Here is a 17,391-nt window from a genome sequence, read left to right on the forward strand (position 1 = left end):
ATTTGTTTCTATTTTTAGTATAGAGACGGGGTCTCGCTCTTGCTCAGGCTGGTCTCGAACTCCTGACCTCGAGCGATCCACCTGCCTCGGCCTCCCAGAGGGCTAGGATTATAGGCGTGAGCCACTGCGCCCGGCCCCAATGTGATTTTATACAGGACGGCACAACTAAGTGATGGTTAGCATCAGCGAGTGTTCTGTGAGGTTGGCCGGGGCTGGTGGGAATGTCAGCCACACAGACTGACTTGGAGAGAGAACGTGCCATGCCATGCAGGACACCGGTCCATGGCGGGCATGTTCCGGATGAACCCAGTTAAGGGTAGCTACAGCGTGTTCCCCAGCACGGCCTCTCTAGGGACTCAGTGAGCAGAATTAGACACGAACACCACAGTGTGCAGGCTACCCGCCGCTCTGCAAGCACCATGCCCAAGCCAGAATTCTGGGAGACTTTGGAATTTTCTAGAAAAATGATGCATAGTTTTAGTTGAATTTTCAAAAGGATTCGTTTCTCTACCAAATAATAAAGCCGCTGTCCCCAGACACTTGACACACATTAGCACAGTCCCTGATGGCTGCAGCCTCTGTGCTCCCTTCCCGCTGTCTGGGGTGCGTGAGCTTGTCGCGGGGTGACCAATGCACCTGGTGACCTGGTCCTGACGTGTTAACTAATGGTAGTTTCTGGAAGAAGGAGGCCCGGCCAAGTAAGTTTGGGAAACATTAGTTTAAACACAGTTAAGGTTTCTTTGGGGTTTTTTTTGGTTTTTTTTTTGATACAGAGTATCACTTTGTTGCCCTGGCTAGAGTGAGTGCCATGGCGTCAGCCTAGCTCACAGTAACCTCAAACTCCTGGGCTTAAGCAATCCTCCTGCCTCAGCCTCTCGAGTAGCTGGGAATACAGGCATGCGCCACCATGCCCGGCTAATTTTTTCTACATATATTTTAGTTGGCCAGATCATTTCTTTCTATTTTTTAGTAGAGACGGGGTCTCGCTCTTGCTCAGGCTGGTCTCAAACTCCTGACCTCGAGCAATCCACCCACCTCGGCCTCCCAGAGTGCTAGGATTATAGGCGTGAGCCACCGCACCTGGCCAAGGTTTCTTTGTTGTAGGACTGTTCAGAGTGTCTCGTGCACAGCCAGCCTCCAAGCACGTGGTCTGCAGGGCACTATCAGGACTGAGTTCCGCGGTGGTGCACACAGGGCAGCCTGCGCTCCATGCCGTGGTGAGGGTGGGCAGGAGGGAGGCTGGTCTCCATGTGGGTCCTGCTGTGGTGGGGGGGCCGGGGCCCTCAGCCTAGCCTCAGCCTCCCAGGCCTTTCCTGACGGAGCGTTGGTGTTGTGACCTCAGTGTTGTGGTTTTTACTTTTTATATGGAAATCCTCACCCACATAAAAACAGAGAGCCCTGCATTTAGCCCAGGAACTGTCCCAGCTTCACCCACTGTTCTTGCTGTACCATCCCATCCTGGGTCATGGTGAGGCCTTGGAAGCAGATCAAGCCCTTGACTGATTCTGCCTGAGTGTCGAAGGCCTTTCCTTTCTCACGCCGGTGCAGGGCCACGGCCACATGTAGCTAGGCGACTGACGGTTCCCGCACGTATCCAGCACCCAGTCTGGTTTCCTGGGTCTTTTTGTCGCAGGTTGGTTCACGTTGAGATCTGATCACTGTTTCCCTCTTCCACTGGGTGAGACGCCAGGGAATGGGGGCCGGGACCCACCCAGCATTTCGAGCTTTCTGTGCCCACCTTGACGACACTGGCTTTTCCTCTTTCTTCACCCTGTTGAGGGGCTTGTGGCCTCTTGGGTTCTGGCGACTTCGGCTGTAGAGCATGTCAGATTCCCACCTCCACCTCCCACCAGGCCCAGCTCTGTAGACCCAGAGCTGGGACAAGTCACAGTGGCGGAGGGGCAGAGAGTGGGAGAGGTCGAGAGACAGGGAGGAGGAGAAACCTGGCTGGGACCACAGTGCCACGGGAGCCATCAGAGCCAGGCAGGGTGGTCGGGGTCCAGCCTGGCCACTCCTGCTGGTGTCTTCTGCCCTGCACACACAAGGGCTTCAGCAAGTAGGAGTTGGGGGTCGGAGGCAGCAGGTAGGCAGGGTGGGTTCTCACTTTTTTCTTTTAGTTTTTTTGTTTAGCTTTCTATTTTGAATACTTACAGATTCCCAGGAAGTTGGACAGCATGCACAGAGAGGTCCCTGTGCCCTTCCCCCCCGCCCAGGGTCTCCGTCTGCATGAGTGTCACACACTGTCAAAGCCTGGAGCCCTCTGGTGCCTGCTGCTGGCCCGCGCAGGTGCCTGGCCCCACCACAGAGCTCTTCCGCAGCCCTTTCTACTCACCTCTTCCTGGCATCCACTGGTCTGCTCTTATCTCTGTGTAGTGTGTGGCCTTGGGGACTGGCTTTTGTTGCTCATCACAATGCCCTGAGACCGGCCTGGGTTGTCGCATGGATCAATAGTTGTTCTTTTCATAGCTGAGCAGGTTTCCAGGGCGTGGAGGTGCTGGTGTGTGTTTATCTGTTTGTTAATAAGATGTTTAGGTCACTGGTATCGGAAGAGGGGCACGCGGAGGGAGCCCAGCTGCCTGGATGCGGCCTCCCGTGAGCCAGGCCCTGGCTGCCTCGAACCGTGTGTCCTATGCACTGGCCTGGGGCCGTCTCCCATGGAAGTTCTGAGGGACACAGAGGACAGGTGTGCTGAGTGCTCTTGAGAGCGTGATTTCCTACTCGGGCCGTCTCTGGTGGGCAGGCAGCCCTGCCAGGCCAGGCCCAAGGGGCGTGGAGCGGGCGGTGTTCTCAGACCCTCAGCTTCCTCACGTCTCCCTCCTGCAGTGCACGAGATCCGCGAAGCTGATCGGGACGTTCGTCAGCCCGGAGGTGTTCCTGAGGTTGATGTTGGCAACACTGAAGAAGTCGCCCTCCCCTTCGAGCCTCTTGGTGCTGGCGTCCACCATTCAAGGCTGCCCCCGGGAAGCCCTCCAGCCACACGTGAAGGTCATTGCCACAGAGCTGGCACAGCCCCGTGTCTGCCAAGCATCTGAGAACGTAAGAGCACATGGGAGGGGGCAGGAAGCAGAGGACAGAGGTGTCTCTGAGAGGTTCTGAGTGTTGTTCCTGACAGCGGCCATCAGTCTGGCCCGGTGCTATGTCTGCACCAAGGCCCACAGTGTAGCCTGGATGTTTGTGCCAGTGGCCTCTGGTGTAGGGACCTCGTTCTGCTCTGTCCAGCACTGTAGCCACTGGCCACAAGTGGCCATTTAAGTTAATTACAATTTCCCCTTCTTGGTCACCCAGCCACATCTCACATGTGACCAGAGGCTGCCTTGTTGGACAGCTCAGGACAGAACACGTCTGCTCTGAGGAAAGTTCTGCTGGACCTTGTTGCTGCAGGTGGTCCCAGGGCCTGTGACTGGCACTGAGGGCAGCCGCGCCTCCCACTCCCGACAGGCAAGGCCCACAGCTTCCCATCCCACCCGTGGGTCCCCACTGTGCTTGGTCTCAGTGGTCATTGGGAGACATCCTTCACCATCACTCGGCAGCTAATGCGCTTAAAGTAGCCAACCTGAGGTTTGCCAAACACATTTGTTTCATTTTAAATTGAGCAGTAAATCCATTACATCTGAAGGTGAAACAACCTAGTTAGGCTTAATCATCTGGAATAATTTATAATTGTTTTCTGTTGAAGAAAAAATAATGACTTTGGTTTTTGTTTGGCTGTGATAGGCGTAACCCCTGTCCCTTAGTGCTAGGCTGTGCGCTGACCTTCCTGCAGTTCCAGAGCACAAGGGTCTGCCCCACCCGCCATCGTCTGCAGTGACGGGGCTGGCACTCACTGCAGCCTAGCAGTTACGGCCACAAAGCTGGGGGGCAGCTCTGCGCTCATCTTGTCCCTGTCCTTTGTCAAGGCCCTTTCTCTGCCCTCAAAACAAGAGGGTGGCACAGTTCACAATCGTGTTCGTCAACCATTTTAGTAAACCTGTAAGGCCGTTTCCAAAATACAGAGGGAGATCGAGCTGCGGTCTCGGGAGGGGAATGGGGTAGGCCGTCCGCACGTGGTGTTTGCAGCCCCATTTCAGCTTTTCCCAAAATGCATTTTTAACATATCCTCAAATCTGTGTAAGCTCTGCGTTTTTACTCACAGGTGGTTCTAAGAGTGATTCTGATTGCTGTATATAGATTTGCTAGCCAGAAGCATTCTTTTCTAGAAGGGTATAACTTGAACATATATATATAAGTGTTTAAATACATACCTTACAAACTTTACAGCAAAGAAAATGTGATTTTCATATCTTAATGTTGGCTACAGAAAATCTAATCACCTGATTTAGCAAGATCAGGTCCTGTGTTTGACCCTTCCTCTTCCAGTTTTGTCGAGGAAAATTTACTCAGTCTTTTAGAGGAAGAGAGACCCTTCTGACCAAGTCCAGTCACACTTAAGGGTCCCCAGTGAAGCCAGCCCTGCATCCTTCCAGAGTATGAATGTATTCTAGCCCTTTGGCCAGGCTGAGGAACCAGTTGTCATAAAATCCCAAGACATACGTTTTATTCCTTTCTTTCCTTTTTTTTTTTTTTTTTGAGATAGTCTTGCTCTGTTGCCTGAACTAGAGTGCTGTGGTGGTCAGCATAGCTCACAGCAACCTCATACTCCTGGGCTCAAGCGATTCTTCTGCCTCAGCCTCCTGAGTAACTGGAAGTACAGGCGTGCACCACCACGCCTGACTAATTTTTTTATTTTTTGTAGAGACAGGGTCTCAATGTGTTGCTCAGGCTGGTCTCAAAACTCCTAGGCTCAAGTGATCCTCTTGCCTTAGCCTCCCAAGTAGCTGGGATTATAGGTGTGAGCCACCACGCCCGGCCTGTTTTACTCCTTTCTTAACAGACTTAAATTTTTGTCAAGAAAGGGTGAACACACTCAGGTTCAGCCAATCATCTGTTTCAGAGTCAAGCACAGCTCTGTGTTGTTTTCCATGACAGGGTTGGGGGAGACTCACACACTTTGTTTACATAATGTCATTTGGGAAGTAGTTTATGTTTGCCACAATTATTTTTCAGTAGCTGTAAGAAAAGGTTAAGGTACAGCAAGATACAGCATTTGTCTTTCAAGAATAAACTGAAATTTTTAAAAATCCTATTTTAGGCAAAGCGAAGTTTGTGAAGATGTATTCTACACTGCAAATCTGACTCAAACTGCATCTTTGTGGTTAGCAGGAATTTGGCTTTTTAGTAAAAGCTGCTTCCCCGGGTGTCCTGGGCTGAGCGTTGGGCCTGGAGCGCAGCAGAAGGGACCCTGCTCCTCCCCAAGACACGTTTAGTGATAGGTGACTGAACACAGCATGGCTCATCGATTCCTGCCTGACTACGGAAAAGCAAAGTTCAGGGATAGCATTGCCATTACTGGAATATGAAAGTCTCTAGTACTTTATCTAGTGAATTAAAATTTTTACGATCTTAGATAACATTGTTTCAGGAGCAAAAAAATATTGAGTATTATCTCCAGCTGTATCTTTTTTTCTTTTTCATTCTCTGGGTGTGTGTAGGCAGACATTGAACAGTCTCTGGTTAAATATAGAGAAATCTATAAATGTGAAGCCTTGTTATTTCCCCAGAGATGTTGCCGTATTCGCAGCGCGAGGGTGGCGCTTGCTGTGAGGACACAGGGTTCTCATGAGCCCGGCACGCGGGCGTATAGCGAGCAGCTCAGCGAAAGCACAGTGGTCCAGGTCTTCTAAAAAACTATTCCTTTTGATTTTAATTGAAAAATGAAAGGTCCTTACATTGATAGTACAAGTCATTCTAGAAATTTGCCAAGGTCGTATCCTCAGAAATCAATCAATCAGTCCAGGCCTAAAAGAAATTGGGCCGTGAGAAAGTAAGGGCTGGAATAAAAACATAGACCTGTGGCTTGTCCTGGGAGTTGGGCCACCCAGTGCTCCCCCCCAGTGGTAGGGGAACCCCCCGTTTTCCCTAGACACGCCATGCGGGTCTGCACCTTTAGTGGGTTGGGCAGGGCAGGGTCTGGGAGTGTGTGGACCAATTGCTGTCATGCAGTGAGCATTTTCTGTTTAAACTTTGGTGCTTTCTATATATCACTGATAAAAGAGTCGAAGGATTATAGAACTGATTCAGAAATTTATGACCAATCCACTGTCCAGCCAAATAGCAAACTTTTTTGAACTCATAGCCCCATCAGTAAGAACAAAGTTTAAGCATATATCTCTACTATATATGCACTTGTTTATAAATCGTATTTATAAAGTACGTACATGAACACTGTCCTGACTCATTCTGACTTTACGAAACATAAAAGAGGCCTGTTAAGAGGGTGTCATAAGAAGTAAATACAGGCCGGGTGCGGTGGCTCACACCTGTAATCCCAGCACTCTGGGAGGCCGAGGAGGGAGGATCGCTTGAGCCCAGGAGTTTGAGGCTACAGTGAGCTATGATGATACCGCTGTACTGTACCCAGGGTGACAGAGTGAAACTCTATTTTTGGTTTTTTTTTGAGACAGAGTCTCTGTTGCCCAGGCTAGAGTGCCATGGCGTCACCCTAGCTCACAGCAACATCAAACTCCTGGGCTCAAGCAATCCTTCTGCCTCAGCCTCCTGAGTAGCTGGGACTACAGGCATGTGCCACCATGCCCAGCTAATTTTTTCTATGTATTTTTAGTTGTCTGGCTAATTTATGTCTATTTTTAGTAGAGACAGGGTCTTGCTCTTACTCAGGCTGGTCTGAAACTCTTGACCTTGAATGAACCTCCCTCCTCAGCCTCCCAGAGTGCTAGGATTACAGGCATGAGCCACAGCGCCCGGCCAAGACTCTGTTTTTTTTTTTTTAAAAAATTAAATATAAGTGGAAGCCTCGGGAATTCCTCTTGTGTTCCCCAGCACGCACCTTCCCCTGCAGGCTATGGCCTCCCCAGTGAGTAGTGGCGGCAGCTGAAGCGGGCTGGGCTGAGATTTGACCAGCCCACCTCTGGAGCAGAGCTGAGATGTCACCCCATCATCAATCAGGAAGCATCTCTGAACCATAGACTTGTGTTTGTTTTTTGTTAAAACTTAATGCTACTGGCCGGGCGCGGTGGCTCACGCCTGTAATCCTAGCCCTCTGGGAGGCCGAGGCGGGTGGATCGCTCGAGATCAGGAGTTCAAGACCAGCCTGAGCGAGACCCCGTCTCTACTAAAAATAGAAATAAATTATCTGGACAACTAAAAATATATATAAAAAAAAATTAGCCGGGCATGGTGGCGCATGCCTGTAGTCCCAGCTGCTCGGGAGGCTGAGGCAGTAGGATCACTTAAGCCCAGGAGTTTGAGGTTGCTGTGAGCTAGGCTGATGCCATGGCACTCACTCTAGCACGGGCAACAAAGTGAGACTCTGTCTCAAAAAAAAAAAAAAAAACTTAATGCTACAGAAATGTTCAAAAATAGAAATAGGAAGAACAGCAGAATGAGCTTCCACGCACCTGTCACTGGCTTCCGTAGTTACCAACTCTTTTGCGTTGCTGTCACATCTGCCTTGTGCCACTTTTTTTTTTTTTTTACTTTGTGGGGAGTGAGGAGAACTCTGCGGTGTTGTAAAGCAAATCGAGGATGTGCTGTCATTTCACTTGTAAATACCACAGCATGTCTTGCTGCCGTGTGAAAACTTTTTAAAATATTAATGTAACTAAAGTACCATTAAGCATTTCACAAAATGAGTGTGAATCCCATGACCCCCGGTCTATGTTCTGTCTCCCCTGCTGTCCCAACATGCCTTTAACGTGGTCCATGTGCCTGAATCCGTGGCCTGGCACCTGGGATTAGCGCAGTGGCTCTGTCCCCCTCACCCGTGAGCCTTGGGCTGGGATGGGGGCCGAGGCCAGACCCTGCCGTGTGCTGCTCTCTTTCCAGGACCTTTACCTGGAGCACCTGCTGCTGTGTGTGCAGGCCCTCATTTCCGTGTGTCGCGAGGACTGTGGCAGGTGCGGCTTGCAGCTCCTGGAAGTGCTGGTGACTGTCACGGCTGCCTCAGGTGCCACCGGCCTTGGTGACAAGGTAAGGTTGATGGCACCTGCCGCTGTGCGGCCTGGTGGAGCTCACACCTGGGAAGGTGTACAGCAATGTAACCGTCTCCTGTAAACCTCCTCCTCGTCCCCTGCCTGAGCTGAGCAGCAAGGGTGGAAGATCCGTCCCGAGGTAGCCTTTGGGGATGTCCCTGCACCTGCCAGCACATGTTAGCATCTGGCGAGAAGACAGCTGTCTAATCTCGGAGTTGGTGGCAAAGAAGCAAACAAGAAACAAGATTGTCGTAGCCATTGAACCTACGCTTTGGGGTGGGGTTTTAAAGAATGTACGTGTGTGACTGAACGTCTGGAGAGAGAATACTGTGTGATTTTCCTACTGTGATTGCCTTACAGAATTATTTCTATTCCATTGGCTCAATATTTATGCTTAAAATTCTTTTTACCCCAAGTTGCCCGTGGGCTCCCAGGGCCATCTGGAGACCGGGTATCTCGCTGCTCAGAGCTGAGACTTGGTTTCGATGGACGGCGTCAGCCAGATTCTCTCTGGGAGATTTCAGGCCGAAAGCTCCAAAGGGAATCTCAAGTCAGGGAGGCCTGCTCCCTCCCTCTCCCTTCTTGGGGCCTCTCTAACCTTAGTTTTATTTCTCTCTTTAAAAACGACCTTTCCAAAGGGCATGTGTCTCAGCTGACAACTTGTCACTGGTAGGGCTGTAAATACCAGCAAAAGCGGAGTCTTCGCTGGGCCCCTGAGTGACGGCAGGACAGGCCAGTCTGCAGAGCAGCCCCCAGCCTCGGAGTGGGGCCACGAGGGATCCTTGAGCACTTGATGTCCGTAGACCACAGGAGAAAGGCGCAGGTTGCAGGGTGGCTGGCCAGCTCATTGCTACTCACCTCCCACCCTCTGCACCTCCAGAGCAGCACTGGGCAGGGTAAAAGCTGAGCTGGGAGAGCGAGGCTGGTCCTGGGGGACGTAGTCTGCGTTTAGCTCCTCAGGTCCCCCCACACCAGCCTCAGAGCTGCTTGTCCTCCACTGGATTTGTGTAAACCCATGGCTGGCACCGCGATGTTCAGTACATGCACATTTGCCCGTCTCATCGTCTGCTGTATAAACAGCATCAACACAAGTGGGAACCGAGGCCACAGCTCTGCCGATGCAGCCCACGCTCTCCCGCAAGGGTTTCCATGGTGCAGCCCCCTCCTGGCGGAATGTTCCTGGTGGGCCTGAGTGGTTCCTACCTTCAGATGAGGCTCCAGGAGGAAGTTTGAACCTTAACAACAGCAAGGACTGTCGTCTCAACCTTTGACTTTCCCCTCCAGGCTGGGGAGGCAGTGGCCGCGCTGGCTGCAGTGGAGAGCGTCAGCGGCAGCCAGGACCTGTATCGCAAGCACATGGGCCCCCTGCTGGAGCGCTTGACCGCGTCACACGGCGACTGGACCATGCACTCTCCAGAGCTCGCGCAGTTCAGCGTGGTTGTCTCTCAGTCCGGTGAGTCCCCATGGGGCCGCAGCCGCCGTCGTCTCAGACACAAGAGGTTTCTGTGAACCAGAACTAACTGAGCTATTTTTAACTGAGGCATATTTTTTAAAAATAGCTGATAGTCCCTCTTGCTTATGGAGAACAAGCATTTTAAGGAACAAAACCTTTTAAAATGCTAAGGACATCATACTGAAGACTGTGACATAGCTCTTTAAAGTGTGCCCGGGCACACATTTTTTATGTTAAACCTTGAAAATGTGATTTTTCATGGCCTCTTTTGTAGCTGGTATTCTTCAAATACATCTGAATTTTATTGCAGAATTTAGCACATCCAACCCAAGTGGTGTTTTGAGCATGTGAGTTAGAAGGACGTGGCCCCGGGCCCTCTGAAACGTCTGCATTTTTATCAGTTCTCCATGAGCTTCCAGATTCAGGCACGTGCTGAAATGAACAGTGTGACTTTATGGTACTTTATTTCAGATGTAAAATGCACACTTCAGATTTTAGTGAAGTTTTCATTAAAGAAATTGTGATTTAGCACATATATCCTATACTTTTCCAAGTAACTATAAACATGTCAAGCTTGATGGTAAGTGCTGTAATTATGCTCTGGGTCTAAGGATACATCCCATTAATGTGTGACTACTGCACATCACAGAGATTGGTCATCGCTGTTGGAGGTGGCCCAGGACCTGCCAGAGGATTGATCTTGGTGGCCTAGTACTGAAGCCCAGGTGAAAACCCAAAATTACTCTTGTCAAGTGCAGTCAGGACCATGTCTCCATATAAAGAAAATGCTAATGATTGCTAACAGTATTACACACTGGTGTGCCAGGCACCGTCCTAACTGCTTCACAAACAGCGTCAATCCTCTTTGCTGTTCTGTGTGGTAGGAACTGTTGACCCCATTTCATTGGCGAGCACACTGGGGCACAGAGAACTTCATTGACCTGCCCAGGGGCACACAGCTGATAGACTGGGCAGGACCCCAAACCCTCCACCACCACCACCCATGTCTCTTGGAGAGGGGGGCCCAGTGTATTTAGTTTTGCATTTTTACTGAGTGTCACCCATAGTAATCTCACGAATCACATTACTCCAGTCTTCACAGGTCAGAAAACTGGGTGAGCAGAGCCTGGGGCCAGCCTTGCAGCAAGGACTTGCACTCATTGTGCCTGCAGTCGTCTCGCTAAGATTCGATATTTCTATTTGCAGTTTTTCTCCGGTGTTCATATAACTAATTGGCAACTTGGAAAACAAATTTATTTGGCCCACATCTCACATCACATACCAAAAAACAGGAGAATTGGCAGCACCCTGCCCAGGGACAAGAGCTGGTCGCAAAACTACGAGTCATTAACCCAGTGATTATCTTCTCAGTTCCTTTTGTGTATACATGTGTGCAAAATCTCAAAGGAAATATAACATGTTTCTAACACAGGGTCCTGGGAGTACAGATGATTTTTGTTTTCTTCTTCTTTATTTTTCTGTATTTTCTGAGTTTCCTATAATGAACATGTACTACTGTAATAAACAGACAAAACACAAGGATTAAAATAACTTTTCTTTTTTTTTTTTTTTGAGACAGAGTCTTGCTCTGTTGCCCCGGCTAGAGTGCCGTGGCGTCAGTCTAGCTCACAGCAACCTCAAACTCCTGGGCTCAAGCGATCCTTCTGCCTCAGCCTCCCGAGTAGCTGGGACTACAGGCATGCGCCACCATGCCCGGCTAATTTTTTCTATGTATATTTTTAGTTGGCGAGATCATTTCTTTCTATTTTTAGTAGAGACAGTGTCTCGCTCTTGCTCAGGCTGGTCTCGAACTCCTGGCCTCAAGCGATCCGCCCACCTCAGCCTCCCAGAGTGCTAGGATTACAGGCGTGAGCCACCGTGCCCGGCCTTAAAATAACTTTTAAATACGAGAAATTTTTAATTAGGCTTATTTTCAGAAGTTCAAATAGAAAATAAGTTTAAATTTAATTATTTTAAACATACGGAAAGGGGAACCACAAAGGAAAGATACAGACTTGACTGTGTGTACATCTAGAACCAAAACAAAAGGAAAGGAGCCTTCAGAAAACATTTTTGGTACATGTGGCAGTGTAAGGTCTGTGTTAAACAGAGCTCACACAAAATGAGGATAAAAGCATTAACCCCAAACAAATAGGCAAAATATCTAGATTATATTTTTTTAAAAAGAGTTAATTCAACTCATACAGAGTGGGAAAATCTTCAGCCCTTCTAACAGTAAAGAAATAACGAATTAAAGACTGTGAGTGCCACGTTTGTAACCTAAGGTTGGGCCACTCGCCAAAACCTCACACTCCGTGTTGTCCAGCGGGAGCCTTGAGTGTTGCTGGCAGCGCTGTGAATGAGCATGGTTCTTCTGGAAAGCAGTTCGATAGTACGCTCTAGAATTGTCAATGTATTGACGCCCATTTATCTAACAACCAAATTCATGAGAATTGATCCTAAGCAAATAATTATAATTATGGGAAAACCTACATGCCCAAAATATTCAACAGGGCATAATTTGATACCAGGAATTGGAAGTGACCCAAGTACCTAACAGGAAGTTAAATACGTAAAGATGTTTCCATCAAAGAGGTTCCCTGGCAGCTGTTAGAAATAGTTGTCCTACACCTGGTTCACAACACAGGAAAACATGCATGATGTGGCCTGAAGGGACAGGGAGACTGGGCGTGAGCAGGAAGAAGGTCAGTGCTGGGGAGGCAGCCTTCAGCATGGGTTTCGGGTTTCTCAGGTGCCGGTAACGGTGGCCCGAGTCAAAGATACCACTAGAGCCCGGGAAGGAGCCGTCAGCCTGGCTCTTCCCCACAAGCTCCAGCAGTTGAGCATCACCTGGGACTTCAGGCTCTTTTCTGTATTTAGGCCAGAAAATGTGTCTTGTTTCCAGTTTAAGATGTAGAGTGTGTTAAAAAGGCAGAAATGGTGTCAGAAGTCACAGGGCAAGAAGGCCCTTAGTCCTGGGGCATCGGGCCGTGCTGGGTCAGGTGTCCTGCCAAGGCCCTGGGCGCCGGTGTTGTCGGGAGGCCCCAGGAATGGGCGTCAGGACCAGTGCGCAGGGCTCTTGGCTCTCAGGTCCAACCTCGAGTTAGAGCAGACACAGGCAGAGGCGGTGAGCGTGCTCTGAAAGGAGTCGTGCCTGAGTAAACAGCAACAGATGACAGACAGTGCCAACGGAGAGGGACCCACATCCTTGGGGTGGCCCTGAGCACTGTGTGTTCAGGGTCCACGTGGACAGGCGGAGGTGGCTCTCCTTTCAGTCACAGCACCTTCCTCACATCCCCTTACACCCTGGGCCTGCAAGGAGGCAGCACACATGTGGGACATCTGTCGGGCGCCAGGTGTGTCCTTACCTTGTGTTTTGTTGAAGTTTGCTGGGGGCGTAGGGGACACTCCTGCAGTGGAGACACCACCGACTTCAGGGGTTCCTGTGGCATCAGCAGCACCATTTAGGCAGGTCCCTGCACACATTATCCAGACAGGGAAGCAAGACCCAGAGAATCCAGGCACTTGTCCAAGAAGCTGGGGTTCTAGCCACGTGCAGATACCGCACACAGCTGAGCAAACCCAGCCTCAGCCTGGCCTTTAAAACTCTGAACTTAGCCTGTTTGTGGAAGATATTTTGCTGGATATATTTCATTTTGAAAGGCAATTCTTAAAAATCAGCAGTGATTTTCAGACCCAGAGTGCCCAGTCCGGCCCGTGTAGAGGCTGCTGCTGTGCAATGTGGGAGTGATGCAAACTGTGGTGATGCTGATGCCGTCCACCCTTTCAAATGATTGAGAAGGCCGGCGCGGTGGCTCACACCTGTGACCCCAGCACTTTGGGAGGCCGAGGTGGGAGGATCACTTGAGCTCAAGACCAGTTTGGGCAACATAGTGAGACCCCATCTCTATAAAAAAAATTAAAATTATCCAGGCATGGTGGTGTGCACCTGTAGTCCCAGCTACTTGGGAGGCTGAGGCAGGAGGATCACTTGAGCCCAGGAGTTCAAGGCTGCCGTGAGCTGTGATGACGCCACCGCACTCCAGCCTAGGCAACAGAGCAAGACACCATCTCTAAAATTAAAAAAAAAAAAAATGTTTGAGAAGAGGAAGATTGGCTGCATTAGAAACAGCCTTTTTGGTCTTCCTTCCACATTGACTCGAGTCTGAAAGGCAAAGCCCATTCGAGTGAGGATTAAACCACATGGAAGGGAAGAAGCCACTTCAGGGAAATTCTGGTGCCTGGTTTTGCATATATTCTTTTTACTTTCCTAAAAGTGTTTTGACTTCTTGAAGTGTAAATGTTGTGTATTCATGCCTTTTCTCTGCACTCAGTCCAGAACGGGTTCTGGGTGCTCCTCGCAGGGCTCCACCCTGCAGGCTTCTCGCTCGCTCTGCAGCTCTGACCTGCCATGGGGGTGGCTGCGCTTGCTCCCAAGGTGGTGGTAACACATCGTGGAGGGCTTAACGTTGAGTGTGCTGGCTACCAAATTCACCTGTCTTTTTATACCACAAGCAATGACAAATGCCCTACATTTTTGAGAAATGTTTTTTCTCTTTATTAGGGAGCATTTGTTTAACCCAAACTTTTAAGTATTAAAAATAATTTCAGTCCCAGTTCGTAAAGAATGGCTGTTGGAGTGCACAGATTAAAATTTTTCTTTGCAGGAAGGTACTTAAGACATCGTTGACGCTCACTCTTTCCTCTCGTTTGTGGATTTTATCTGTTTTCCTTTATGAATACAATTCTTCAGTCTTGGGAGATTGATGCTTCTTGAATGTTCTCTCTCGTTCTGTGATTGACACGTTTCCAGACGTGTGGGCGATGTGGCGGAGGGTCCAAGCAAAGCCCTGTGCTCACGTGCTGGAGGGATCCCGCCAGGCAGCACAGCCGCGCGCTTTCACACCGGCTGGCGTGAACACAGGTCCTCCCTCCTGGGCCTCCCTTGTTCATTTTGCAGGCATTCGACACATAAGGCTTCAGGAGCTGAATCTTAAAGTATAAAGGTTTAGGTTGCTTGGCTGCCCCTCCAGCTTCTTAAGAGTTAGCAGAATGTGTTACAAAACAGGATCGTTTGAGAGTGGCCACTCGAAAGTAGGAAGTTCTGTTGTTGGCACGAGGCAAAGCAGGGAAGGTGTTTTGTGGCCTGCGCACTTGTGGATTGCAGCTTATGTCTAGACACCAGTCACAGTGCAGTGAGTCCCAAATACTAACTGCCACGGACCTGTTCGTGAAATCTGTGTGCTCACAGCACGGGGAGAACTTGCACCCATTTCTCCATCAAATGATAAGTTTTTGTGTTTGTTTTACCTTGCAGCTCCAGTGCAAAGGAAGTAACACGTGTAAAAAGGGCTGACGGCTGCAAAGTTTAATTTGATCAATTTTGGTTATGTTTAAAATATTGCTTGACTTTAATTTTTTAAAACAATTTGGAAAAGTATAAGGAAAATAAAAAGTATATATATTGAATGATGAGAGGGATTTTAAGAGGCTAAAGTTTCCTCAGTTACTTTTCTTTTATTGTTACCTCAATGATCCGGAAAGGAGAGGAGTGTGATGTGGGAAAGGTTGACAGGAACCGTGTGAATGTCTGTGGAACATCTGTCCCCAGAGTGGGACGTGCCTCTGGTATGTGTCCTGTGCTGAGAGCGTGGAGCCCCGGGGCACCCTGTGGATCCAGGTGCTGCTGTCTGTCTTCCAGGCCCTGCCCTCGGAGAGGCTCTGCAGCACGTGGTCCCCACGCTCAGGGCCTGTCTGCAGCCAGCCAGGGACCCCCAGATGCGCCTGAAGCTCTTCTCCCTCCTGTCCAAGTTGCTGCTGCGAGCGAAGGACACTGTGGACTCCCAGGGGTAGGTCGGTTTCTGCGTCTGTGCGGCCCCACCTGGGGGCTGGGCCGGAGTCCCCCACCTCCCTCCCCTCACCCCAGGTCTGAGGGAGCACGGGGTGACCCCTGGGCTTCTGGCTGACCTCTGGGCTTCTGGGTGGGCTGTGTCCGGCGACAGGCCTGTCCTCGCTGGGTAAACAGCAGGGTGGCTGGCAGTGAATGCACCGCACAGAGAAACACTAAATCAAAGTCGATGTAGTACGGTCATTAAAATTCCACTGAATGAAAAAGTTTTAGGGAACATTAACTATTAATGGCTTATATATTGGCTATTCTCAGGTTTAAAAGCATTTTGGTACCTTTCAAAGCTGACAGAGAATTGATTGAATTACCATTGATGGTTAAAGCCGTAGAAATACTCTTTTGTTCCATAAAAGAACTTGTAGTTAGCATTAGAACATTAAGGGCCTCGGTTTTATGGCTGTGCAGTAACAGAAAGGGCTCAGAGAAGCACAGGGAGGGAGGAGCGAGTACTGGGCTGGAACCTGCTGCCGGAGCCCCTCAGGACGCGTCCTCTGGGGCGGCTTCCCGGATCCAGGGGAGTCCAGAGTTGCTGTGGGGGCAGAGGCCCTGCCCAGTGCCTCCGGGGCTGCTCTAGGGCCCTCTCGGTTTCCTCTGTTAAGTCAGCAGGTGTGCAGGGTCACCCTGGTCACACCCTAGCTCCCCCACCAGGTCTCAGCAGGACAGAGATGCCATGAGCCGTTTGGGCTCTGTCGGCACTGGGCCCCTCCCCTGCAAGCAGTGGATTGTCAGAGTGTGGTGACACACTGAAGTTTCTCATGCAAAGAACCTTGTCCTGCAGACTTCCCTCCTCTGTCTGTCACCCCCACCTCTATGCAGTTGGGTCTCAGCCATCACACTGCAGGAATCTTGTCTCCTGCTTGTCTGCAAACCTTCAAGGCTTAGGAGGGGCCACAGGACACTAACCGAGCACACTGGCCACCATCCTGTCAGGGGCAGATAGCCGTGTAGACAGCACACAGGCAGGTGGCGGGGTCCAGGCTGTACCCTTCAGAACTCAGCTGATTCTGTGAGGAGCAGTGAAACAGGTTCTGAGTGGAACAGAGTTAATAAATACAGCTTTCAAGCTTGAGCTAAGTTCCCAAAAGAAACTGCACTTAAAGAACTTCTTATGGAAAGAAACTGGTATTAGAAGTAAGTTATTCGAATTGCAATTATTTTAGTCAAATTGTTAGCCTTTTTTAACAGGCAAGAAAGATTTTTAAAATCCATTTAGTTTTGATCTTAAGGGTTATAAAATGATAGATTAGATATAATATCTAATGGCCCTGTTAAATAGAAACAACAGGAAGAGAATCGTGCCAGCCGTTCTGTCTGGGGTCCCCATTCTGTGCCGGCAGTGTAGACACTTGCCGTGGCGGGTGTTCGGGAGTTCTGGGTGCCCGAAAACGGTTGGTTTCCACGTTGGATTCACGTGGGTCTTTAAAGGTTCCACAGTCATCCTCATACGCGTTGGTTACCCTTATCTGAAATGCTTCATGTTTTTTGGGATTTCAGAATATTTGCATCATGCTTCCTGGTTGAGCACTTTTAATCTGAAAATCCAAAATGCACCAACGAGCATTTTCTTTGAACGTCATGTCAGCGCTCAAACAGTTTTGCATTTTGGACTTTTGGATTAAGGATGCCCACCCTGTATCTGACAGAAGTGCTAAAGAAACAAAACAGCTTGGAGATTCAGGGCAGGGCTCCTGGTCTGAGGATGTGCCCATTTGGGGGACTGTAACCTTCTAGTTAGCTCATGACCCCTCTGTAAATAGGCGGACCTCAGGTGCAGAGCCCAGAGTGTCAGCTGCCATGTGGGCCTCTGCCGGGCTCCCTCTGGGCTTCTGGCTACGCTGTCGGGTCCTACAGCCCCCACTGAGCCTGGGCCGCCTGTCCCAGGTCACGCCTTGTGCTGTTGCCAGAGCTCCTGTTGAGATGCCCGTGGAGGATCCAACGGAGACAGGCAGCAAGGGGGCGCCGTGGCCGAGACGTCCTCCCCAAGGCTCTGTTCCTGTGGGCTG

At 49.9% G+C, this 17,391-nt stretch overlaps 1 protein-coding gene across 1 annotated transcript in view; it reads left to right on the forward strand.

Annotated features, from left to right (window-relative positions):
* The window catches only part of DNAAF5 (dynein axonemal assembly factor 5), a 47,383-nt gene that overhangs the window by 20,986 nt on the left and 9,006 nt on the right, over positions 1-17,391 (forward strand). Inside the window, exons 6-9 of the mRNA XM_045542914.1 lie at positions 2,824-3,036; positions 7,882-8,025; positions 9,312-9,480; positions 15,182-15,329. Coding sequence (XP_045398870.1) covers positions 2,824-3,036; positions 7,882-8,025; positions 9,312-9,480; positions 15,182-15,329 — 674 coding nt within the window. The remainder of the gene's footprint in view (positions 1-2,823; positions 3,037-7,881; positions 8,026-9,311; positions 9,481-15,181; positions 15,330-17,391) is intronic.

Source organism: Lemur catta, chromosome 2 (genome assembly GCF_020740605.2).
Source record: "Lemur catta isolate mLemCat1 chromosome 2, mLemCat1.pri, whole genome shotgun sequence".
NCBI classification, from domain to species: domain Eukaryota; kingdom Metazoa; phylum Chordata; class Mammalia; order Primates; family Lemuridae; genus Lemur; species Lemur catta.